Genomic DNA, 26,310 nt, shown 5'->3' on the forward strand with positions numbered 1-26,310 from the left:
ATGAGGGTATTATATTTGAATGAAAGGCGTAAACTCTTGCCTGAAGCTCTTGACAGCAGTCTACTACTGAAATCAGGTTCCTTAGGTGAGTTGAGCAGAAAAATTATCAGCAATGGGAAGAAAAGCTCTATGTGTCAGAACCTCTAGAATAGTGCTTTTGGGAGTTAGCTGTATTATTTATAGTGTTTGGATAGCAAGTGAAAACACGATCCAAAAGCACCTTGTTTTGTGAAGGAAAAATAATGAAGTGGGTCACAAAATATAGGAAAAAGGTCTCTCTTTGGGACACATTCTGTTGGTACTAGGTATCTGTTGCTGTAGAAGTACAATATCCACTATGTCATGATGCTTGCTGGTCACAGAAGGAGGGCACACTGAGCTGAAATGTCTCACTTAGAGAGCGTTCCTGGCCTTTTCTGGCTACTGAGTGCTAGCATTCTGGCTTATCAAATTCACTGCAAACTATTCAATTGTAATTTCCATTCTATACAAGCCAAACCTCTAACTCAAAGCCAAATTTTAAAAAAAATCAAAATAAGCAAATACAGGAAAAGCTATTTCTATCACAGTTCTGGGGGACATATCTTTGAAAATTAAGTCTTCATTAGACACCTTTTGTCAAGTAGGCTAGATTTGTATTTGAAATATTAATCACATGAAAACAAGAAAAAATTTAACAGAATCATCCATTATGTCTTTCTCTCTCTCTCTCTTTTTTGAGGCAGTGTCTCACTCTATCACCCAGGCTGGAATACAGTTGTGTTATCACAGCTCACTGCAGCCTTGACCTCCTGGGCTCATGATCCTCCCTCCTCAGCCTCTGAAGCAGCCGGACTACAGGCACGTGTCACCATGTCTGGCTAGAGTCATCCATTATGTCTTAATTCCACTGTGAAAATTTTAAAAATTAGGATTCCAGTAAGTCATGAAGTGAGATGGAACATCCCATAAAAACAGGGCATCTGCTTCTCAACTCTTAAACTCAATTATATTAGGGAATAATGAGGAAACCCCAGAAACACCAGGAGAATGTGTTTATTTCCTTGGCTTCAGCCTCCACGACACATGCTCTTTCAGCCAAGAACATAATGTATCACTCACTCCCTCTTTGATGAGAATTTAATCTTTATATCCAGATCCCACACAGCAACTACTCATAAAAAAATCAACATTTAAAAAATAAAAAATGAGGCTTCTCAAAGAACAAGTTGCTTTGTGGCAAAACAACACTGATCCAATCCAAGTATGTTTCTGAGCATCGCAAGGCCCTGTGCCTATGGGTGCCATGACGGCTCTATATAACTTCCATCGCCAGTTGATCTGAATCCACATACAGGTCCACTAACCCCTTTCAGATGTAATCCTACTGGCCCTCACAGAACTAAATCTCTGTCTCAGTCTTGCTTTGTCCTTCTTGAGCTTGACATTGTTGAAAAGCTCAGGTTAGTTACTGTGCCAGGTTTCTCCACTGACAAATTCATGAAAGACAGGGATCAACTGAGGAACTTTTTAGATTAAAGAGGTCTAAAGAGACATGACAACTTAATTCAATATATGTTCTTAGACTGAATCTTGGACCCAGAAATAAGTGAGAAAATTTGAAATCTGAATAAGGTGTGCATATTAGGTAACATAATTTTATCGACATTAATTTCCTGATTTGGATAATTATACTATGGTAATATAGTATTATCATAGTATATAAGAGTATAAGGTACTCTTATATACTAATGCTAGCACTCAGTAGCAAGAGAAGGCCCGTATATGGTACTCATATATTATGGTAATATAAGAGAATATCTTTGTTTTTAGGAAATATACACTAAATTAGAGGTAAAGGAGCGTTACGGATATAACTTACTCTCTCAAATGTTTCAGAAAAAAATCTTTAAGGGTAGTGACAAAGAGAGGGAGAGAGGCTGGTGAAACAAGTATTATAACATTTGAGGACTAGAAGTGAAGAATACATGGGAATACTTTGTACAACTTTTTTTTGCAATTTTTTTTTCCCCAGTGAAAATTATTTATAACTATTTTTCAAGTCTAAAATTACTTCAAAATAAAAAATGTTTAAAAACTGTCTGGCTGGGCGCGGTGGCTCATGCCTGTGAATCCAAGCACTTTGGGAGGTCGAGGGGGGCGGATCACGAGGTTAGGAGATCGAGACCATCCTGGCTAACAGTGTGAAACCCTATCTCTACTAAAAATACAAAAAATTAGCTGGGCGTGGTGGTGGGTGCCTGTAGTACCAGCTACTGAGGCAGGAGAATGGCAAGAACCCAGGAGGTGGAGCTTGCAGTGAGCCAAGATTGCGCCACTGCTCTCCAGCCTGGGCGACAGAGCGGGACTCCATCTCAAAAAACAAAAAACAAAAAAAAAAAGTGCCCACAAATACAATAAACTTAATGTATTACGGATATTTTTAGGTAGCAAAAGGAGGAAGATCTCATGATGAACTCTATGTCACCTTTTCTGTTTAAGTGCTAAGCCATTCATTCAAAGCAGCAGCAAGCAAATTTTCGCAGGTAATGTTATTAGGCCTTAAAGTGAGAAAAATAGGAAGAGTGGTTAAGATTTAATATATTTAATTTTTTAAAAAAGTAGTATACTCACTGTCCAATCCAGGATGGCTGATTGTCATTAATGAGATGGATTTTGTCAATGGAGAGGAAATGGCTGATGTACAGTAATTAAATCCCTGCTGCTTAGATCTGTGACATATCTGTGAAGTAAAAAAGAACAGGTTGTAAGCATATGCTCTCATATTTCTAGATAAGCATAAAACCTTATAATTAGACCTACATAGTAAAATAACGCAGTACAGAAGGGGGTGAGAGCACAGACCTTGTGGTCAGACAGACATAGGTTAAAGTCTGCTCCTGCTACTTAACAGCTGCTCAATTTCAGAAAAGTTACTTAGCTTTTCTGAGGCTTAGTTTTCTCATCTGTAAAATGGGGATCATTAGAGTATCCATTCTTTACAGTGGTTCTGTATCCCTCATAGCATCTAGCAACGTTTCAAACTTAGTAAGTACTTAATAAATATCTGCTAGATGTATAATCACATAAAAATAATTTCACTGGAAATATCAAACTACATACAATACTTGTTCTTTGAAAATCTAAATACTCCTTCATATAGATATAGCAGAATGTTGGTAACAGTATTCTGATTTTACTTTATTTATTATTATTACTTTTTCAGACAGAGTCTCACTCTGTCACCCTGGCTGATGGCATAATCTTGACTCACTGTAACTTCCGCCTCCCAGTTCAAGCGATTCTCCTGCCTCAGCCTCCTGAGTAGCTCGGATTACAGGTGCGCACCACCACATCCAGCTAATTTTTGTATTTTTAGTAGAGATGGGGTTTCACCACGTTGGTCAGGCAGGTCTCAAATTCCCGACTTTGTGATCCGCCCACCTTGGCCTCCCAAAGTGTTGGGATTACAGGTGTGAGCCACCACGCCCAGCCTATTTTTATTTTTGAGACAGAGTCTCACTCTGTGGCCCAGGCTGGAGTGCAGTGGCATGATCTCGGCTCACTGCAACGTCCGCCTCCTGGGTTCAAGTGATTCTCTCGCCTCAGCCTCCTGAGTAGCTGGGATTACAGGCGCACACCACCACGCCCAGCTAATTTTTTGTATTTTTGGTAGAGACAGGGTTTCACCATGTTGGCCAGGCTGGTCTTAAACCCCTGAGCTCAACTGATCCATCCGCCTCAGCCTCCCAAAATGCTGGGATTATAGGCGTGAACCGTCAGGCCTGGCCTCTGATTTTAAATAATTGGAAAATTGAGATTCAAGTAAAGTGTTTTAAGGTCACAAACAAAGCAACAATGTATCTGGAAAGAAGCCTAAATCTCTTCCCTATCCTCTTCTAAGATGATACTGATCCTACATGAACATAAAGGTAACTGAAATTTGATAATTTAACTCTCAGTAAATTCACAGCAGCTTTGAGACCACGTAATCCAACCACCTGTAGAAGTTCCTGGTACAATATCCCTGAAAGACAGTTGTCTAGTGTCCACTAGCACACTTCTGGTGATAAGAGCCCATTCCTGGCCGGGCGCGGTGGCGCACGCTTGTAATCCCAGCACTTTGGGAGGCCGAGGCGGGCGGATCATGAGGTCAGGAGATCGAGACCACGGTGAAATCCCATCTCTACTAAAAATACAAAAAAATTAGCCGGGTGCGGTGGCGGGCGCCTGTAGTCCCAGCTACTCAGAAGGCTGAGGCAGGAGAATGGCGTGAACCCGGGAGGCGAAGCTTGCAGTGAGCCAAGGTCGAGATCGCGCCACTGCACTCTAGCCTCGGCTACAGAGCGAGACTCTGTCTCAAAAAAAAAAAAAAGAGCCCATTCCAATTGTTAACTGACTTTATCATTAATCCTTTCCCTTCACAGAATGAAATCTGCCTCCTTATGACTCACACATGTTGAAAGAGAAGCAATGAAAAATCCGTTACTAGCATGAACTTGACTCAATTAGGCCAGACTTCTGATTATTTAGAGCTTGTTTCCTGTGTAACCATGGCAGCTGAGGCAAACAGTTGCTATGTTTCAAATACAACTGTGAGGTCTAAAAAATGACCTCAGTGAAAGGCAGAGACTTTTAACAGGAAGTTGGCTGCAGGCAACTCATCCAGATCAGAACGATACGAGCAGCTCAAATATCCACTCTGAGGTTCCATACAAGATAAAAACTATGGCTAAGTAGAGATTCCAGGAAGGCTAAGCATAGCAAGGCACTAAAACAACAACTTAATCTAGAAAGACTGAATCAGAAAGTCCGCTTCAGAAAGATAGTCCATTTTTAGAAACACATCAGTGGTAGTAACGTCTTACTAAAATGCAGGGTTATCTGTCAAATTCCTGGAAACATCCATCTCAGAAAATAAACAATATTAAGAAAATTAAATCATTCTTATTTCCTCATTAAAATTCACCTACTCCAAAACCTGGAAAGAAGCAGTGAAATTAACAGCCAGGAACTCTGAGTTTAATACTGTTTAGCTAATAGCCACTTACACGACCTTAGGCAAGCCATTTAAATGAGCTTGAGCTGAATCTGAAGGGATGTATCAGTCTTGATCTATGATTGTTTACAAATCCACAATTTTGGTATTTTACCTCACCTTGCACATGATTTCCAAAGGATTGTATACATTTGAAATGCAATTTATTTTAAAGATTTTTCACTGGTTTATTTACTGTTAGCAACGCTGTGCTCAGTAGCCACCCAAGAATTGTTCCTATTTTTCCTTCCTTTTTCTGTTACCGTTAGGCTGAGTAAATCTAAATCACTTGCTTCAACAAGCATATTCCTCATATTCTTATTTTTTCTAACTCTTTCTGAAGTATCAGAACAACTAGAAAAATTTTTTGAAGGGGCAAAATTTTTTAAAGGGGCAAAATTCTTATTTTTTCTAACTCTGAAGTATCAGAACAAGTAGAAAAAATTTTTCAAGGGGCAAAATTTGGTCATGTTAGTACTTTGTAGTAGGATACAATAAAAAATTAAACTTCTACACAAAGTCCTACTCAGCAAATCAAGGAAGAGGTTGTCAACATTTTTGTTTAATTAGAAATGTATTATTAGATTTTTGCCCCAAACTCCAGTCATCTATTCAAAAACAGTTTTTTTTTTAAATTATAAATGTTTCATTTGGAGGAAATAAGATGCATCCCAGAATGCTTTCATAAATTAATCAAAGTCTCCTGGCCCAAGAGGAAGAGAAAAGACTTGCAGTAAGGTACAATGCTATAAAAGCATATAATTCAAATTCTCAAAACCTCCCCAAGGGATTGTCAAAAGTGGTAAGTGATACTGAGGACAACCAGAAGATGAGAAGAAGTCACTTTGATTTGGCTGACAAGGAAATCCATGACCTTCAAGAGAGGAGTTTCAAGAGAGTGATAGCAGCAGAAATTAAGATATGATTAGGTGGTGATAAAGAGAAGGCAAGGGCCAAGAGCAGTGGCTCAGACCTGTAATCCCAGCACTTTGGGAGACTGAGGCAGAAGGATCACTTGAACTGGGGAAGTTGAAGCTGCCGTGACCTGTGATGGCAACACTGCACTCCAGTCTGTGTGACAGAGTGAGGCCCTGTCTCTAAATAAGTAAATAAACAAGTAAAATTTTATAAATAGAAGGCAGGGAGCATGGATATTCTCTTAAGAATTCTGGTAGGCATCAGAGTGAACAGGCAACCTATAGAATGGGAGGAAATTTTTGCAATCTACCCAACTGACAAAGGGCTAATATCCAGAATCTACAAAGAACTTAAACAAATTTACAAGAAAAAAACAAACAACCCCATCAAAAAGTGGGCAAAGGATATGAACAGACACTTCTCAAAACAAGATATTTATACAGCCAACAGACATATGAAAAAATGCTCATCATCACTGGCCATTAGATAAATGCAAATCAAAACCACAATGAGATACCATCTTACACCAGTTAGAAGGGTGATCATTAAAAAGTCAGGAAACAACAGATGCTGGAGAGGATGTGGAGAGATAGGAACACTTTTACACTGTTGGTGGGACTGTAAACTAGTTCAACCATTGTGGAAGACAGTGTGGCAATTCCTCAAGGATCTAGAACCAGAAATACCATTTGACCCAGCAATCCCATTACTGGGTATATACCCAAAGGATTATAAATCATGCTACTATAAAGACACATTCACATGTATGCTTACTGCGGCACTGTTAACAATAGCAAAGACTTGGAACCAACCCAAATGTCCATCAGTGATAGACTGGATTAAGTAAATGTGGCACATATACACCATGGAATACTATGCAGCCATAAAAAAGGATGACTTCATGTCCTTTGCAAGGGACATAGATGAAGCTGGAAACCATCATTCTGAGTAAACTATCACAAGGACAGAAAACCAAACCGCATGTTCTCACTCAGGTGGGAATGGAACAATGAGAACACCTGGACACAGGGCAGGGAACATCACACACCAGGGCCTGTCATGGGGTAGGGGACTGGGGGAGGGATAGTATTAGCAGAAATACTTAATGTAAATAATGAGTTAATGGGTGCAGCAAACCAACATGGCACATGTATACCTATGTAACAGACCTCCATGTTGTGCATATGTACCCTAAAACTTAAAGTATTAAAAAAAAAAAAAAAATTCTGGTAGGGAAGGGAAGGGGAGAGAATCAACAGACATTTCCTGGAAGGTATAGTAAGAAAGTTTTTTTTTTCCTACAAAGGAGAAACTTGGGGTATGTTTTAGAGAATTGGGAAAATTAATAATGACATGTAGCATATTTCAAGATTCATTTTACTATTGAGATGGTAGAAGACGGTCTCAGATAAGAAGGGAAAACTCAATTTAATATCCTGGATACTTTCCTAATTTTAAAAAGTGTGCCTTGATGGAATATTTAAATCTATGCAGATTAATGGCATTCTTTATTTGTTTTTTTTCTTTTTTCTTTTTAGAGACAGAGTCTTGCTCTGTCACCCAGGCTGGAGTGCAGCGGTGCAATCACGGCTCAATGCAGCCTTAAACTCCTGGTCTCAAGTAATCCTCCTATCTCAGCCTTCAGGCACAAGCCACCATGTCCAGCTAATTTTTAAATTTTTTGTAGAGATGGGGGTCTTGCTATGTTGCCCAGGCTGGTCTTGAGTTTTCTGGGCTTAAGTGATCCTCCTGCCTCAACCTCCCAAAGCACTGGGATTATAGGCATGAGTCACCATGCCTGGCCCTTTTTAATTAAGTGCTAAAAACTTGGTTTAGTGCTAGATAAAGTATATCATGAAATGGGTAAGTAATCATAGCTACTAGCCTTATACTACCAGAAGCCTTGCCTTCTATGTTCACATTTTGTGAAATACATTTTTTCCAAATTAGACATATTTAAGACTTACCTGCTGATCAAACATCCTATGTTCTCTCTGGCCTGACTCCAGATCCTCTTCTGAAAGTGACACCAAAGAGTCAACCCGTTCCTCACCACTGAATGGGTGTCTGAGCTCTTTGGCATGTGCAGAGCTTACTTCTAGAGATGAGGATGGCTTGTTTCCGACACCAGCTCCTCCTGTCAAGCCTTCTAGACTGAAACTGAACACAGGGCACAAAAGTTAATTCATTCTATTTCTGGGTCTCAAAAACAAAGGAGGACACAAAATCCCTTTGGGTATATCTCCCTTGTTCATGTATTATTTCTATGTCAGCTAGCAAAACTGTCTAAAAGGGCATGGCACAAAGAATACCACCTACCTTTCCTTCACAGATCTTGGAATACTGAGAAAGAATACTGCACTTAGATTTTCTTACCCCATTAAATTTATCCAAATGTTGATCCACCTAAGATCACTTCTCAGATATTTTTCAATATACTATACAGACAGACCATAGTTATCAGATACTTTATAAATGTTTTTCCTTGATCTAATTAATCTTTGTGAACCTAACTATACTAATGCCAAGTAATTAAATCTCACAGAGAAAATATGAGCTTAAGTAACTTTCAGAAGGCAAACTGGGTAACTTGCCCTTATGTCCATTAAGTGGACCTTTATAATTTTACGTTCAAGTTGACCTTTATAATGTTACAGGTATGCTTTCACCCCAGAAAACCCAAGTGTTACTCATGAATGTTACCATCTATTCTATGCACACCTGGCCAAACGACTGCTGACAGACTTCCCGAGAATTGTTAGTTGCAAGAGGCACATATAACACCTTAATGAACAAATGCTGAAAAAGCAACCAGGTCTAACAGTAGAAAGAGCTGTAATTTTTTGCCTGGATATTGGTAAAGGGAACAAAGGCAATCGGGATTTGGCATTTTAAAGAGGATTCCTCCGAGAAAGATTCTGTGGTTTGCAGAATGAAAAGCATTTTCAGTAAGCAGAAGCCTACAGAGACAGGTTAGTGATTTAACCTCGTGGGGTTACTAACTAGAATAATTCACATGTTACAACTGCAGCGGAAACTTCTTTAAAATAACCAAGATCTCGGCCGGGCGCGGTGGCTCAAGCCTGTAATCCCAGCACTTTGGGAGGCCGAGACGGGCGGATCACGAGGTCAGGAGATCGAGACCATCCTGGCTAACACGGTGAAACCCTGTCTCTACTAAAAAATACAAAAAACTAGCCAGGCGAGGTGGCGGGCACCTGTAGTCCCAGCTACTCAGGAGGCTGAGGCAGGAGAATGGCGGGAACCCGGGAGGCAGAGCTTGCGGTGAGCTGAGATCCGGCCACTGCACTCCAGCCTGGGCGACAGAGCGAGACTCCGTCTCAGAAAAAAAAAATAATAATAATAAAAAAAAAATAACCAAGATCTCAAAATATAGCTGTAGCTGACGATGTTCTCAGCTAACAATGAGCTGGAATTCAATTGGAAGGTATACTGAAGCCACTCAGTTATCTCCACTCAAGGAAAACTGTACAGAAAATTGCTACAATTAAGTTCATACCCACCAGTCCAGGACTTGTATTTGCTTTTTTAAATTTTTATTTATTTATTTATTTTGGTTTTGTAAATTACTTATTATGAAATGAAGCCATACATATCTTTATTTTCTCTAGTAGGTAAATTAAACAAGGGATATGTTTTTCTTACTTCAATATAATAGAAATCATGACTAACTACAAGTAAATGTCTCTGTAAACCTCATTTTCTTTCTTTTTTTTTTTTTTTTTTCTGAGACAGAACCTATCTCTGTTGCCCCGGCTGGAGTGCAGTGGCCTCATCTTGGCTCACTGCTACCTCCGTCTCCCGGGTTCAAGTGGTTCTCCGGCCTCAGCCTCCCAAGTAGCTGAGATTACAGGTACGTGCTACTGTGTCTGGCTAATTTTTGTATTTTTAGTAGAGACAGGGTTTCACCATGTTGGTCAGGCTGGTCTCAAATGCCTGACCTCAGGTAATCTGCCTACCTCAGCCTCCCAAAGTACTGGGATTACAGGTGTGAGCCACCACACCTGGCCTGTAAAACTCATTTTCAATACCAGGGATAAGAAGAGGGGCTAAGTGAAGAAGAAATTACTTGAAAAGCCTAAGAAAACCAGATTATTTGCTTATGATTATGATTTGCTTATTGCAAAACTTAATCCTGAAAATGTTTTAGTAATCAAATCTGTTTGTTCAGTTGAGACAAGAATACGAAACGACGAGGAGTCTCTGAATTTGTAATCTACATAGATTGGTGGATTTAGAAGCATAATAGAAATCAGTACATCTTATTGCTGCCTTGGTTCTTTGATTGTTTTCTTCAGGATCCAAGAATTTCTAGGATTTGAAAATCAAGACAGGCCAAGACAGAGAGAGATACATTTGTGCAGAAAACATCAAATGTATGGCCATTTGAGACATACAGGATGCATCACCTGACTTTTAGGCTGTATCCCCTCAGTCGAGTTAGTGACACCCATAGCAGAGGCAATGAAACACTGTGCTCACAGACAAAGCAGGTTGGCCATATGCATCCCAGCCACACAGAAGCCAGCTCCAAGCCAAAAGCCCTGATGGCATATTTTATGGTTCCCCATTTGGTGGCTGGACACATAACAATACCACACCTTCTGTAATTAAAGTCAGCACTTAGGCCAGCAGAGTACTGCACACCAGAGGGGCACCAGCTCATACTGGGGATGACATCAAAGACAGAAACAGAAATGCAGGGAGAAAAGAGGAAACAGGGATGGAGTTTTTAGGTTTAAAAACAAAGGGCATAGTTAAGAGACAGACGGATTTATTTGATCAACAAAAAATTTAGGAATGTAACACTGACAATTTTTAAAAAGGCTAGAATAAAAACCATAGAAACTTAAAAATGTTTTATTCTTGTCTAGACAGCACTGTGGAAAAGACTGTGGGTTCTTTACAATATCACCAGTTCAACCTGAAATCCAAAAATTCCTTCTAGTGAACCCGTGGCAACTACCTACGGCTCACTCTTCAGACATGAGAGGTGTTTCAAACTCCATCATTGGGAACAATCTCTCAGTACATCCCATACTCCCACATCACCCTTACCACAGTATCGCTAACCCTAGACTTTTTAAAAGAGACAGAGACAAACTGTGCTCTGGTGGACTCATGGAGTCATCAGTTTTTTTTTTTTTTTATGTGTTTCCATTACAGATCCAACCAAACCAGACAATTAATAGATTTTGCATAAGATACTTAGTCAACACTGGCATCCATCTTCAAACCCTACTGACTAGGCTACTATGTTAAAGATAAAGCATATAACACTGATTAAATATTTGCTTATATTTTAACGATAATGAAAATTCCCCCCCCAAGATGGAGTTTCACTCTTGTTGCCCAGGCTAGAGTGTAATGGTTCGATCCTGGCTCACCGCAACCTCTGTCTCCCGGGTTCAAGTGATTCTCCTGCCTCAGTCTCCTGAGTAGCTGGGATTACAGGCATGTGCCACCACACCCAGCTAATTTTGCATTTTTAGTAGAGATGGGGTTTCACCATGTTGGTGAGGCTGGTCTCGATCTCCTGACCTCAAGTGATCCACCCACCTCAGCCTCCCAAAGTGCTGGGATTACAGGCTTGAGCCACCGAGCCTGGCCGAAATAAAAATTTTTTAAAAAGGAATTCTATGGCACTAAGTTAGAAATGTATCTTTTTAATTTTAAGCTTGTATCCATTTTTCCTGAAAGATTAAAAAAAAAAATCCATCTGATCATCTACTTCCTTGAATATCCCACTAAGGGTGTCTATTCTCAAGTAGCAGGGATGGAAAATGTGGGGTTGGAAATGCTAAGTAAACACCACTAGCTAAAACAATAATCAATTCAAAATATTGTGTGCTCTATAAAGGAAACTGCATGGAAACGTCAGGATTTTTATTAACAAAAACTATCATTTAAAAAATACCCTGCTACCTGGGCCATAAAGTTCTAGGTGAGGTGCTTCTGTTTTCTGAGAAGAGATAAAAGCAGAGTTTGTGGACAACAGTAAAACCACTTGGCTCCCTCCAGAATCTTGCAGATGGGAAGGCCTGGCACCAAAAAAATTAGGTATATTGGATATATCTAATAATTTTGTTTTGTTGTCAAGTGGGGTTTTTGGCTGGAGAAAGGAGACAAGGAAAATGGTGGGAGGATGTAAGAGCTACCCCTATGGCTCTTTAAAAAAATCTTTACCATATCATTTAAAATTAAATAGTATAAAGCATTTTAAATCAGATTAAATTAGTGGTATAAAGCTTACAAGTGCAGAAGCAGAAAGTAAAAATATAGTGGAGACATTTCGCTGTTCTGGTAAGCGGGATGACACTGACACAATTTACTTGTGTGAGAAGATATATATTTTACAAACACACATAAGACTCAGAAGTCCGTTCTTTGACATTATTAAATTTTAAATCGCCAGTTAATAAACAGGCATATTTTTACCTAAATATCCAACTTCTTTTTTTAGAAACAGAACGTGGCACATCAGTAACTGAACATACACTGCCAAACCATCATTCTTAAAAATAGTCTCCTTCTACAGATTTAAGTTTCTTTATTTTCAGGATATGACAATGATGTGGAATACTGTGAAGAGATTTAACATGAAGAGAATGAAAAATGATAGGGAGGCAGGAAGACAAACATAATAGCTTTTTTTTTTTTTGAGACTCAGACTCATTCTGTCACCCAGGCTGGAGTGCAGTGGCATAATCTCAGCTCACTGTAACCTCTGCCTCCCGGGTTCAAGCAATTCTCCTGCCTCAGCCTCCTGAGTAGCTGGGATTACAGGCGCGTGCCACCACACCTGGCTAATTTTTGTGCTTTTAGTAGAGATGAGGTTTCACCATGTTTCCCAGGCTGGTCTCAAACTCCTGGGCTCAAGCAATCCATCTGGCTCAGCCTCCCAAAGTGCTGGGATTACAGGCGTGAGCCACTGTGTTCAGCCAAGATGTAACAGCTTTTCTAAGGAACCAGGAAGGCAGCTGCAGATGGTCTACAATGTCTGCCCTTTCTGGTAACAGAAAACTCCTTTCATAATTAAGGATATTTTTGAAAGCATCTTCATTTCCTCAATTTCTCAATTAGTAGGGGTAATATTTAGCAGTTCTTTGGCTTTGAGATTTGGAAAGTTCTAGATTAAAAAACAACAAATGTCCCTCCCCCTGCCTTATAATACTTGTTGTAATGTTTCAATTTTACAAAATTTTAAATTATACATTACGTTCTTCCTACAAAAGTAAGTTTCACTAGGGATGAAACTGGCTGGAGTTGTTGACGACAGGCACATCTATACACTAACTCGGACTGCATCCAGCAATCTGTCGTCTCCCACTTTGTCATCAAAGATATGTTTTTAAAAAGCTCATATTGAAGAGCTTTAATAAGGACCCAGACAAATGTACCTCCAAAGAACCTTCTACGGAAGAGCATTTAGTAGAGATGGGGTTAAAACTTGTTTAACAACTTATTTGCTGGAAGAACAATTTCATAGGAATCATGATTATCTGAAATTCATGAGAACATCTGAATTTAAGCTCAATTTCTTGCCTAAAATCTGGAATTAAAGAAAGCATCCACTTGGAAAAGACAAAGTCGGAAAGATCACTATTCGCCTACTTCCCAAAACACAGGTTCAGCTAATAGTTAAAAATACTTCTTTACAAATGTCTCCTAATATGAGAAACTGGCAGTAATATAACCCTAATTTTTGGATTTCTTTTTTTTTTTTTTTTTTTTTTTTTGAGACGGAGTCTCGCTCTGTCACCCAGGCTGGATTGGAGTGCAGTGGCCGGATCTCAGCTCACTGCAAGCTCCGCCTCCCGGGTTCACGCCATTCTCCTGCCTCAGCCTCCCGAGTAACTGGGACTACAGGCGCCGCCACCTCGCCCGGCTAGTTTTTTATATTTTTAATAGAGACGGGGTCTCACCGTGTTAGCCAGGATGGTCTCGATCTCCTGACCTTGTGATCCGCCCGTCTCAGCCTCCCAAAGTGCTGGGATTACAGGCTTGAGCCACCGCGCCCGGCAATTTTTGGATTTCTAAACATTTTTCTGAACAGTGGGAAAAAAGGTCACTAATGACTTCTAAAGAAAATCCAATGCAAAATTTGAAGCGAATTAGCAATCTGACTAGAAATTACTTCTCAGCTTAAAAATCATTTCTTTTTAGCTTCAAAATATTACCTGACAAATACTAATTAAGGAATTCAAAGGCCAAGAGATGAACTTATGCCTCTGACTTGCTTTAAGAAATGACTACATCCACAATGGAATGGAAAATGCCAGGTGGCCTGGTAATAAAGTCTTTCATTACATTATTAAAGAATGTGTTGACAATATTTCAGGGCCTATATACAAGCACACACACATTCCTGGTTTTTCTTTTGTGGAGAAGAAAAAAATAGTACTCCCTAGGGTCCATTAAATAGGCACGACATAGACAATTCTTCGAACTCTTCTAGAGAAAGCTGGGTGAGACCCTATTATCACAGTCATCTGAACACCAATAAGCACAAGATTGAAAAAATTAAAAATAATTTTTAAAAAAGATAAAATAGGATAAAACTTCAAATTAAAGAAACCATTTCATATAAAATGGACATTGGCAATTAATAAGTACCTATATTTTATTTGCCTGAATTAGATGGGACATTACTTAAAAGTAGATGGTCCAATCATGGATTAAGCAGAATGAGATGCTTGTTAGTATACGCTCAGAGGTGACATGGTTAGTCCATCAAGTTAACGAACTCTGTACCTTCTCCTATGAATGGGAGGTCTCCTGACAACATCCCCAAGAGCTCGCATTGAACTGAAAATGAATGGTGAAGAGGTCAGTGTTGCAGGTGAAACAAAATGGGATACAAATGCATGAAACATACAGACACCACACTGGGGAGAGAGACACTGCTCAAAGAGAAATGGCACAGGGAAGAGAATGAAGGAATGTGGAATGAGAAAAACATCAGGACAAAAAGGGACTGACAATTTCTGTGGAGGGCTACTTTGCTCCTCCCCTTGCTCCAAGGAGTTAATCAGATGGCAAAAGTTATGAAGTTTATTAAATTATTAAAGAACCAGAAAAAAATTACCAGTCAAAGCTTTAAAGGGGTTTTTCTTAACACTTTAAAATTCAGGTTATACTACATGCAGGTAACACTATAAGAATTAGTCAAATTAATTAAAACCTCACTCTCATTCCATTATCTTCAGAGGTATTAGGACAATGGTCCTAGGTAAGCCTTAGCAATAAATTCAAACGGGAGATCCCATGACATTATGCAGAATGAAAATAAGTAGAGTTCTAGTCTCAGTTCAGTACTAGACTGACTATAAGACTTCATGTTTGTTTCTTAATTCAAAGCTGACATGAAACTACTGCCTCCAATATTTTCTCATTCATAAGTTTCATTAATGTGGTAAGAATAAACGTTCCCATTTACTAAACACTCACTATATGACAATCACATTTCACTGTATTATTAAAAATAATAATGAAGGTATTTTGCAGATGAGAAAATTAAAGCTTAGAGGGGTCAGGTGACTTGCCCAAGGTCATTTACATGGTAAATTATGGAGCTGGGGTCTGAACACAGATTTTCCTGATTCCAAAGCCTATATTCTTTCTTCTATACTATGGGGTCTCTAAATTCGTTTACCAACAATAACACAAATCAGAAGCTTCTCAAAAGCAAGCACACACTGAGACACTAAACAAACTGCCTCCCATCTCACCTCCGGTGGTTCATTTCTGCATCACTGGCTGCATTTTTCCCAGGCCCCCAGCTGTGCCTCCGGAAGGGGGAAAGAGAGCGCATGGAGCTCCTCAGGACAGAGCAGTTTGCAGGCACTTCAGTGATACTGTCCATCTCCTCCTCCTCCATGTCGCCTGGGTCAGCAGGCTCACTCTCACTTTCTCGACCCTCAGCTCCCATCCCATGGCTGTAGAATCCATCAAGGCTTTGCCGATCTCTTGACCTGTTTGGCTTTAAAATCTGGGAGAGAGACACATCACTGCCATGAGAAGAATGTCGGTCCAGTGAAGCCGTGTCATCAGTGGATGAACTGGATCCGGTGATATCACAGGTCAACTGCTCTTCCTCCGGCTGTAATGGAGAGAAAGCACATATGGTTGAAGCCAGCAGGGCCAATCAGATAGCCTCAGTTATTCTAGATCAAGCTAATGGCTTCTCAGTGGGCTCCAGGCAGGCAAGATCATGACTGGCCTCAGAGAATTGTTTTTTTAATAGGATGATCACAGTTGGATTCAAATCTCCCTGGACTCTAGAAAAGAAACCGTCTAGATCTACCCTCTTTTTGTTTGTTTTTGAGACAGAGTCTCACTCTGTTGCCCAGGCTGGAGTACAGTGGCTCCATCTCAGCTCACCACAACCTCTGCCTCCCGGATTCAAGAGATTATCCTGCTTCAGCCTCCCAAGTAGCTGGAATTATAGGCATGCACCACCATACCTGGCTAAGTTTTGTATTTTTAGTAGAGACAGGGTTTCACATGCTGGCCAGGCTGGTCTCTAACTCCTGACTTCAAGTGATCCAACCATCTCAGCCTCCTAAAATGCTGGTATTACAGGTGTGAGCCACCCCACCCGGCCTAGGTCTATCCTCTTTATACCTTTCACTAGAGGTACTAGACTAGAAGTACATCATTTTTTCTTTCTTTTTTTTCCAATTTGAGACAGGGTCTCACTGTGTCACCCAGGCTGGAGTACAATGGTGAAATCATGGCTTACTGCAGCCTTGACCTCCTGGACGCAAGCAATCCTCCCACCTCAGCCTCCTGAGTAGCTGGAACTAGAAGCAAGTGCCAGCATGTTCAGCTAATTTTTTGTGTGTATTTCTTTAAGACACAGGGTTTCGCCATGTTGCCCAGGATGGTCTTGAACTCCTGGGATCAAGCAATCCTCTTGCCTTGGCTTCCCAAAGTGCTGGGATAAAGGTTTGAGCCACTGTGACCAGCCCATTTTTTTTCTTTCTTTAAGAGGAAAAAGATCAAATTTATGTTAGTTCTTTCAGTCAATATCACCAACTGCAATGAAGGGAATCCATTTGTCTCTGGGTTTTTTTCTATATGAAAACTAAATTCATAATGTGTTAGATTTAATTTTTTTTTTACAAGCTTTAACTGAAAACAAAGCAGTCTGCTTGGCTACAATAATAATGTGCTGAAATTAACATTCCAAAAGCAATTCTGTGGTTGTTTTTAGTGGCCTTCTGAAAAATGTGGAATAGCTTATGACCCCTCCTAAAGTTTGCCAAAAATGCCTAAGTACTTTTACAAATGTCTAAATGGAAGAAAGCTATACATTTTTCTCATTTCACTGAGAACTGGCTGAGTGTTATGAGGCCAAATCATACATTAAATAATCAGTCCTGGCAATGAGGTCTTTGATAAAGTGATGATGCTCTTTCCTGGCTAACCTCTGCCTAATAGGTTCTGTGTAACTTTGTTCTAGTAGCCTGACATTTTCCACTTGTCAAAACATACCAGTGGCCAGGCACGGTGGCTCACGCCTGTAATCCCAGCTACTGGGGAGACTGAGGCAGGAAAATCTCTTGAACCCGAGAGGGAGCAAGGGAGGGAGACACCAGAACACAGAATTTGATGGGTGAGGGCAAGATGAGCTTCATGGTACCCAAAAGACCAAAAGAAGTGTCTAAGATATGCTTGATCATACTTAAGATGTGGGCACTGTCTTAATAGCTATTTCGCACTCTTATGGGATGGGGGCAGGGAACAGGAAAGGGCATTTTGTAATTCTTTTTCCCTTTTTCACAATATTTTCCTAATTAGCCTACTCAATATTTTAATTAAGGGTAAAAAAACTTACGATTTTCAAGAAAGAGAAAAAAATTATGAAAATCTTTTGGCTTTGGAATAGAAAACAAGCTCTATACTATAAGGAGACTCTTTTTAAAGGTTTGACGTAATAGTTCAAAAGCATACTACCTTCTAAAAGCACCCTTTCTACCTTTTGGGCTTGATCTCAGAAGCTAATAAGAAGGCTTTCTTTTTCCAGTTCTGTGGAATCCAGTTTCCTAGATTGTTTTTTAAGTAATGTATGAGATGTGAATGAGAGAGAAGATGCATGGGGATCACCAGACAGATCAAACTGAGGCCCAGATTTTCCAATGGACTCAGGCATGAGCAGCAGAGTCAAGATTTGAACCCAGGCTGATTTCAACTCAAACTGCCCTGTTCTGGTATCTCAATCATCTTTTTAAAATCCTGTAAGAACAAGACATCAAAGTCAGTATTAGAAAAGTCCCTTCACTGGGTCACTCTGTAAAATAAAACTATGGTTCACCAAGTAAATTCTAAATTGTGGTAGGTATTATTTTAAAATGAAATAACTGACTATGCTTTTTAAGTGAGTGAGGGACTTGGGGGCTTCCTAAGGGGGTCCTATTCACGGAGCAACTCTCCATGGACAAGGACAATGTAAATGGTCTTGTGAATGTCTCGGCTTTCTCACTGTACTGGGTTGAATAGTGTCCTCCTCAGATACATGTCCTTCTCAGAATGTGACCTTATTTGGAAAGAGGGTCTTTGCAGATGTAATTAGTTAAGATGAGGTTATACTGGAGTAGGGTGGATCCAAAATGTCCCCAGATCCAATATGAATGGTGTCCTTGCAAGAGGAGAAGAGACACAAAAAGACACACAGGAGAGAATACCACGTGAAGACAGAGGAAGAGATTAGAGTGCAGCATCTACAACCCAAGGAACACCAAGGACTGTGAACAAGCACCAGAGACTAGGAGAGAGACCATTTTCTCTCAGAGCCTACAGAAGGAAAGCAGCCCCACTGACACAGTGATTAGGATCTCCAGCCTTCAGAACTGGGACTAAGTAAGTTCCTGTTGTTTAGAGCCACCCCACTACCAGTAATTTGTTACAGCAGCCCTAGGAAGCTAACATACTCACCCTTAGCTGCCTAAATGTCTAATTCTCAAAATAATATCAAGGGACAAACAGAATGAACATCAATAAAGCAAAATGTGTAAAAAGCCTGCTCTAAAACACACAAGAAAGGCTTCAAAGCAAACAAAAATGTTGAGTTAAAGTTTCCATTTATTAATTTGTCATACAGCCTTCTTACAAGTTAGCTCTTCTCAGTTTGGAAATAACTCACAGACAGTTGTATAGGTGCTTCTTCACTGGCATCTAATCTTGGAAGGATTTTGCCTTGAAAAAAAAGGTCTGCTATCTCTCTGGCACTTTACCAATCTGAAGTTTATAAAGCAACCATCTACCCTTTTGAGACTCATTAAAATAAGGTGGGAAAATCTTTGGTGGCTTATTTATACATATTTTAAAAACAAAGAGCTCTGTCTAGAATATATTCTCAACACAAAGCCTTTCTTCCTAATATGTGCTTTAACTCTGATCTCACTAAAACTACATGATTTCTACAGTCTTGTACATCTGGTAAGAATAAAGTTCACACAGCATAATATTCTTATACTCAGCATTTTTACTGCACTATGCAGCTCTTACTATGAATTGGTGGTTATTGCTTGAAAAAGGAAAACAAAACATCACTGGTGAAAATGTAAAATGGTACAACCACTTGGGAAAAGATCTGTTTCGTAGCAAATTAAACCTATACCTACCATATAATCTAACAATTTGAATTCTAGGTATTTACTCAAGAGAAATGATATTATTTAGATTCCATTTATACGAAGTTCTGAAACAGAGAAAACTAATCTGTGGTGGGAAAACAATTAAGACAGCTGTTGCCTTGAGAGGGTGTGAATGCAGACTGACTGAGAAAAGACATGAGGCAACTCCAAAGCAATGCTTACAGTCTGTATCCTGTTGCAGGCTGGGTACAAAGGTGAATGAAGGCTTCTATCAAAAGTCACCGATGGGTGCTCACTTTGATAGCACATATACTAAATTGGGACGATGCACAGAAGATTACCATGGCCTCTGTGCAAGGATGATGCACACATTCGTGAAGCGGTCATTAAAGTTTTTTTTAAAAGTCACTGACCGGTACCCTCAAGATTGTACATTTCACTGTATATAAATTTTACCAAAAAACCCAATCAGCCTATAAACAAATATTGAATTCTAAGTGTTCAGAGGTGAAGTATATTGATATCTGTAACTTACCTCAAAGAATTTAGGCAAACTGGGTGGACAGAAGGATGGACAGATACATAGTTACATAACAGAGCAAATACAATTAAAAGTTAATTGTAGGATCTAAGTAGTGGGTATATGGGTGTTCACTGTACAATTCTCCAAATGTTCGATATGCTTCAATATTTTCTTAATAAAATGTTGGGGAAAATGCCTGACTGGCTTTCTCAGCCAGAGTTACATTATACAGGTATGGACACATAAGTGTATACAGAGGTATAAACATTATATACATAGAATTACAAAAACTGCTGCATACTTTATATCTTGTTACTATACTTGAAGAAATCATGCTTAATACTGCCAAAATACTAGTCCTTTAATCTCCATTTATTCCCAAATATTTATTATTATTATTTATAATAATACACAAGGCACTCTACTATGGACCTTGGAAAACAACAGTTCACATTTTAAACACCTAACACATGCCAACCACTTAATCCATTTATGTTCAATATTTTAAGAAAAGTACCTGATTACAAGCATTACCACTGGTTCACAGTTTTAAATTTGTAATAATTTCAGCACTTGTGCATAGGCAATTGTAGTTTTCTTTCTTTCTTTTTTTTTTTTGAGATGGAGTATCACTCTGTCGCCCAGGCTGGAGTACGGTGGCACGATCTCAGCTCACTGCAACCTCCACCTCCCAGGTTCAAGCAATTCTTCTGCCTTAGTCTCCCGAGTAGCTGGGATTACAGGTGCCTGCCACCATGCCCAGCTAATTTTTGTATTTTTAGTAGAGATGGGGTTTCACCATGTTGGCCAGGCTTGTCTTGAACTCCTGACTGCCAGTGATCCGCCTGCCTCGGCCTCTCAAAGTGCTGGGATTACAGGCATAAGCCACCATGCCCAGCTGCAATTGTAGTTTTCTTAATTAGGATTCTGTAAATACATTTACTTTTATTTATTTTTAAGACAGTGTCTCCCTCTGTTGTCCAGGCTGGAGTGCAGTTGCACAATCACAGCTCATTGCTGCATTGAATTTTAAGGTCCAAGTGATCCTCTCGCCTCTGCCTCCCAAGTAGCTGGGACTACAGACGTGTGCCACCATGCCTGGCTAATTTTTAAATTTTTTAGTAGAGACAGGTTCTCACTTTGTTGCCCAGGCTAGTCTCAATCTCCTGGACTCAAGCAGTCCTTCCACTTCAGCCTCCCAAAGTGTTGGGATTTCAAGTGTGAACCAGCGTGCCTGGCTTACATTTACTTTTATCTCAAAAAGGTTTTTTGTTTTTTTTTTTTAAGTAATTTTTTTGGCTTGGGGGTCAAGGACCTGAGAAAAACTACAACACATTAAAGAAGGATGTTCCCTTTAGGTTTTGTATCTTACATAATTCATTTTGATTTTTTAAAAATCAATTGTAGATACATCTTCTAACTAACCTGGGGGAAAAAATACATGGAAGGGCTTTGATTTACCTCTCTTTGGGAAGAGAGGCAGCAACTATTAATATTTCCTGTAGACTTTAATTACCCTTTTGGATAGTAGAGTGGCCTAGATCATTATATTTTATAATCGTACTAGTGCCAAAAAGAATCCTAGGATTTCTTTTCACTTTAAAAACAAAATCTAAATTTTATGCTGTTGATTAAAGACCTTAGGAACTCATACATATTCATTAGAATAAACATGAAGCTCATAACACTCACTAAAAAGTTTACCAGGAGGCATACTGAATGGAAAGACAGGGTTAAGGTGAAAAGGTCACAACAAACATTACGGGCTGTTAAAGACCTCTGTGAGGCCAGAGCCACACAAATGGCTGAAGGAAGTGACCTCATGTACCACTCATGGTTCACAGAAAAAGATGTTGCAATCTCTTGCCTACAGATTATTTTTTAGAGAAGGAGAAGAGGGTTAGAACCTGGGAACAAACTGCAAGACATTTTGATATTTTGCATAGCACCCTCTGCGGATGACCACTAAGGACGACTTTTAAGGAAGCAGCTGATGGCCTATCTGCCAGTGCCACACTTTTATTTAATCACTGGCTATTAGAGCAGGTTTGGAGAGGTTGAGAATAAAATAAAAAATGAATGGATTTTAGAGTCAGGCCTAGATGCAAACCTCAAGCTGGCTGCTCACCCACTAAATAATTTTGGATACATTTCTTTACCCATCAGTGCCTCTATTTCCTCAAGAGCATAAAACCACCTACTCATCAGGGTTGATGGGCAACAAACTGAGATCAAATATTTTAAAAATTTAGTTCAGTACCTACTGTACAGTAAGTATCCTGTCAATATTAGTTTATCTCTCTCCTTTTTGTAAGTCAGCCCTTGGTTTCATTAATGCTAGAGCAAACATTTATTGCAAAACCTCTCCTGGTCACAGGCTACTTTGGTAGAGCAAAAACACTAAGAGAAAAATCCTCCCCATCTCTTCTCAGGCCATTTAGACATTCTCAAGCACGCATGAAGAGGTGAAAGTGAACCTGCCGTTTCTGGTTTTCCCTAAGTAGTCTGGTATAAAATGTAGGTGTTATTTACTTATTTATTTTTGAGACAGGGTCTTGCTCTGTCACCCAGTCTGGAATGTAGTGGCGCCATCATGGCTCACTGCAGCCTTAACCTCCTGGACTTAAGTGATCCTCCCACCTCAGCCTCCCGAATAGCTGGGACCACAGGTGGCACCACCATGTCCGGCTAATTTTTGTATTTTTTTGTAGAGACAAGTCCCATTATGTTGGCTCAGGCTGATCTCAAACTCCTTGACTCAAGTGATCCTCCTGCCTTAGCCTCCCCAAATGCTAAGATCCTCCATGCCTGGCCTTCTTCAACTTTAAAAAATTATGTCTGTCTAGTATTCTTGGAAAAAAAAAAAACAACTCCCAAATCTAGCGCAGGTCATTTATATGAGCAATTTCGTAAATGGTTCTGGGAAACTAAGAAGGAGAAATATAGAAAATTCTAATTATCCTTAGCTAGGAAAACCATTCAGTTAAGTGACCAGAAGTAACTCTGAGTCTGCAGAGATGGTAATATTCAGGTACAAGCTGTCATGCACCTAGGAGGTTGCAAGCAAGTGTTTCTTAATGAAGACACTTCAGTTTTTTAAAAAAACTTTTTACATTAAAATTTTCAAACATATATAAATGTTTAACAAATATCTGTATATCCATGACCTAGTTTCAGTGATTATCAATGATCCCATTTTAAAGCTGGAACTTAGAGATACTACCTAATCTGTTTATCTCAGTATGTTTTTAGCGACACATATCTTCAGAATGGTATTCTCCTTGCAGGGAATAGAATTCCTTACAATTAAAACCTCAAAGTCACAGTGGAAATTACCTAAACTCTGATATTATAAAATAAAATAAAATATAAAATAAAATAAAACTATTGATTTCTCTATTCCTAAGTAAAAAGAGAAAGGCAGATCTTCTAAATGTGGAGTTTTTACTTCATAGAATTTTTTGTCAAGTCACTATGAGTAACAATGATAGAAATCCTTAAGGTTGCATCATATTAAATAAGTCTTTCCAAGGAACTTGGGAAGACAATGTGCTCAAGATAAAAATGCTGTATAGAAGTTACAAGAATAGGCCAGGTGTGGTGGCTCATTTTGGCCTTAGGGAAGGCCAAAAATGAAAGGAAGGTACACAGGGTACATTCACAGAGGCACTGATATGCTCCTGATTCCCAAATCTTTAGGTCTCTATTCTTGTAACTTATCTTTTTTTATTTTATTTTATTTTTATTTTTGAGACAGAGTTTCAGTCCTGTTGCCCAGGTTGGAGTGCAGTGGTGCAATCTCGGCTTGCTTCAGCCTCCACCTCCTGGGTTCAAGCAATCCTCCTGCCTCAGCCTCCCAAGTAGCTGAGATTACAGGCACACGCCACCATGCCCGGCTAATTTTTTTTATATGTTTAGTAGAGATGGGTTTTCACCATTTCCAGACTGGTCTCGAACTCCTGACCTCAAGTGATCCACCGTGGCCTCCCAAAGTGCTGGGATTACATGCATGAGCCACCACACCAGGCCTATTCTTGTAACTTCTACACAGCATCATTCACCATCTTGGACAACTTAATCACCCACTAACACAATTGCCCTCACCACTTCTCCGAGCTCATTATAAAACTAGAAGGAACCGCCTTGGTAGATGCAACAGTGTTTCTGCCTCTTCACCTCCTTACCATTAAGAAAACCACTTGTGGCATATAATTGAGTAGCATTTGCCATCTCTGCTGTGGGAAAGCCCTCTATTCTTCTCAGAGGAACAAAACAGAACTTGCTGCAACTAGAAACAAACATAAGCAAAAGAAAGCAAACTGCCCCCATTCCCCACCTCCCTTAGACAGTCTCAAATTATATGCAAACGTGAGCTGATTCATGTGGAAGGGCTCCATCGCAGAGATCTAGAAAGTTCCAATTAAGCAGGCTAGATGACGATAAGTGGTATGACCACACTCAACAGGAAGCTTCAGGCCTAAACACATTAACCAGAAATGACTCTACAGCTGGTTTATACATATGACATCATATAGTCTGAGCTGCGGTCCTTGCTGCCCACTGAGAAGTGTTTACTGTCATCTGACTTAATTAATTCTAAAGGAACTTCCATTTCTTTTGACTCCTATGTGAGCTTCAAAATCTGCATTTAACTAGCCACAATTTCACATTACATCACTTTGGCCAATGCCTTTTTCTTTCCCTTTTTTTTGTTTTCGTTTTTGTTTTTGGAGACAGAGTCTCGTTCTGCCGCCCAGGTTGGAGTTCAGTGGCGCGAACTTGACTTACTGCAACTTCTGCCTCCTGGGTTCAAGTGAGCACCTCCAGCTAATTTTTATATTTTTAGTAGAGACGGGGTTTCACCATGTTGACCAGGCTGGTCTCGAACTCCTGACCTCATGGGGTCCACCCACCTCAGCCTCCTAAAGTGTTGGGATTACAGGCATGAGCCACCATGCCCAGCCCAATGCCTTTTTCTAAACCCTGGTAATCTGGCGTTTCCGTCTCCAAGAGAACATTTACACACCTCTCAGAGTGAGTGAGGCCCTACGAGGCTAGCTGGATCACAACTTACTAGCAGGAGTTACATATTTAGGGAAAAAACATGTCTTGGGAAGACAATGAGCACAAGAGGGGAAAAAGTGGAAAAGAGTTTGGGAAACCCAAATAGGAACACGAAAGCCATGGGACAAAAATGAAAGGAAGGTTCACACAATACCTTTGGGAAGATGATGCTGTCCATGTCATCACTGGGTGAATGAAAGAGGTCAGAATCACTCCCAGATTCTCTTTTAAGTACACCTTGTTTTGAGGTACACACTCTGCCCAGTCTAACATCCAGGAAGTTCTCACATTCTGAAAAAGAGAATTTATTCACCAATATTGAAAATAAAACAAAAAACAAAAAGAACCACTTCCTTTTCACCCCAGCAACCAGTCTTTTAAATCTCTCTCTCACTCTTTTCTTTTCCTTTCCTTCTTGTTTATTTATTTTTTTCAGTATCAAGAAGCTATAAAGGACACAGTCTAATTAGTAGTTCTGCTACTCCAATTCTAGGTTGATATAGCTCCTACAGGACAATCATGCATCTACCATGTTTATAATAGGTACAGAAAGATGAAAGGATGATTTAGAAGCATATTCTACTTCTATTTAGATACCTGAACGGTAATGTCTTCCTCGTAGTAGTTAGGGAATTTTTTTTCTTTTGTCTTCAAAATCCAAAGTCTTTTACTAGCAACTATGTGATGCGGTTTGTTTTAAACTTACAGGTTCTACTGAGTAATAACAGAAATATAATTTAACTTTTCTTACCATAAATAGCTCTTAAATTGGGGGCATAATGTGCCAAAGTGGAAAAATATATCATTTAGAATCTGTTTTCAGTTCAATAACTAGAACAGGGACCCTGGCAAGCCAGAGGGAGGGGTCTGTGACAGAAATACTACCTTGGTATAATGGAGGGAGCCTAAAAACTTAGTAGCTTGAAATAAGCAAGATACTCTCTCTTATTAACTTTGCTTTTTTGTTTTGTGTTGTTTATTTTTAGATAGGTTTTCGTTCTGTTGCCCAGCCTGTAGTGCAGTGGCATGATCTCAGCTCACTTCAACCTCCGCCTCCTGGGCTCAAGCAATCCTCACACCTTACCCTCCCAAGTAGCTGGGACTGCAGGCACATGCCACCAAGCCCGGTTTATTTTTTGTAAAGATGGGGTTTTGGCATGTTGCCC

General features: G+C 39.7%; 1 protein-coding gene and 1 non-coding gene across 16 annotated transcripts in view; one reads left to right on the top strand and one right to left on the bottom strand.

Annotated features, from left to right (window-relative positions):
- AKAP13 (A-kinase anchoring protein 13) overlaps positions 1-26,310 on the bottom strand; it is a 364,057-nt gene that overhangs the window by 75,927 nt on the left and 261,820 nt on the right. For 9 of the 15 annotated variants that reach the window (XM_033189117.1, XM_033189119.1, XM_033189118.1 and 6 more), the window contains 6 exons: positions 25,299-25,435; positions 15,688-16,058; positions 14,711-14,764; positions 10,558-10,623; positions 7,903-8,095; positions 2,614-2,722 (listed from right to left, as the gene is read on the bottom strand). In XM_033189117.1, coding sequence (XP_033045008.1) covers positions 2,614-2,722; positions 7,903-8,095; positions 10,558-10,623; positions 14,711-14,764; positions 15,688-16,058; positions 25,299-25,435 — 930 coding nt within the window. The remainder of the gene's footprint in view (positions 1-2,613; positions 2,723-7,902; positions 8,096-10,557; positions 10,624-14,710; positions 14,765-15,687; positions 16,059-25,298; positions 25,436-26,310) is intronic. The other 6 variants (XM_033189126.1, XM_033189129.1, XM_033189128.1 and 3 more) reach the window with 2 other exon arrangements.
- On the top strand, positions 19,846-19,955 carry LOC117071674. The gene has a single exon (XR_004432435.1). It is a non-coding gene; the product is annotated as a U6 spliceosomal RNA (small nuclear RNA).

This window comes from Trachypithecus francoisi, unplaced genomic scaffold (genome assembly GCF_009764315.1).
Source record: "Trachypithecus francoisi isolate TF-2019V2 unplaced genomic scaffold, Tfra_2.0 Lachesis_group3, whole genome shotgun sequence".
In the NCBI taxonomy this organism is placed as follows: domain Eukaryota; kingdom Metazoa; phylum Chordata; class Mammalia; order Primates; family Cercopithecidae; genus Trachypithecus; species Trachypithecus francoisi.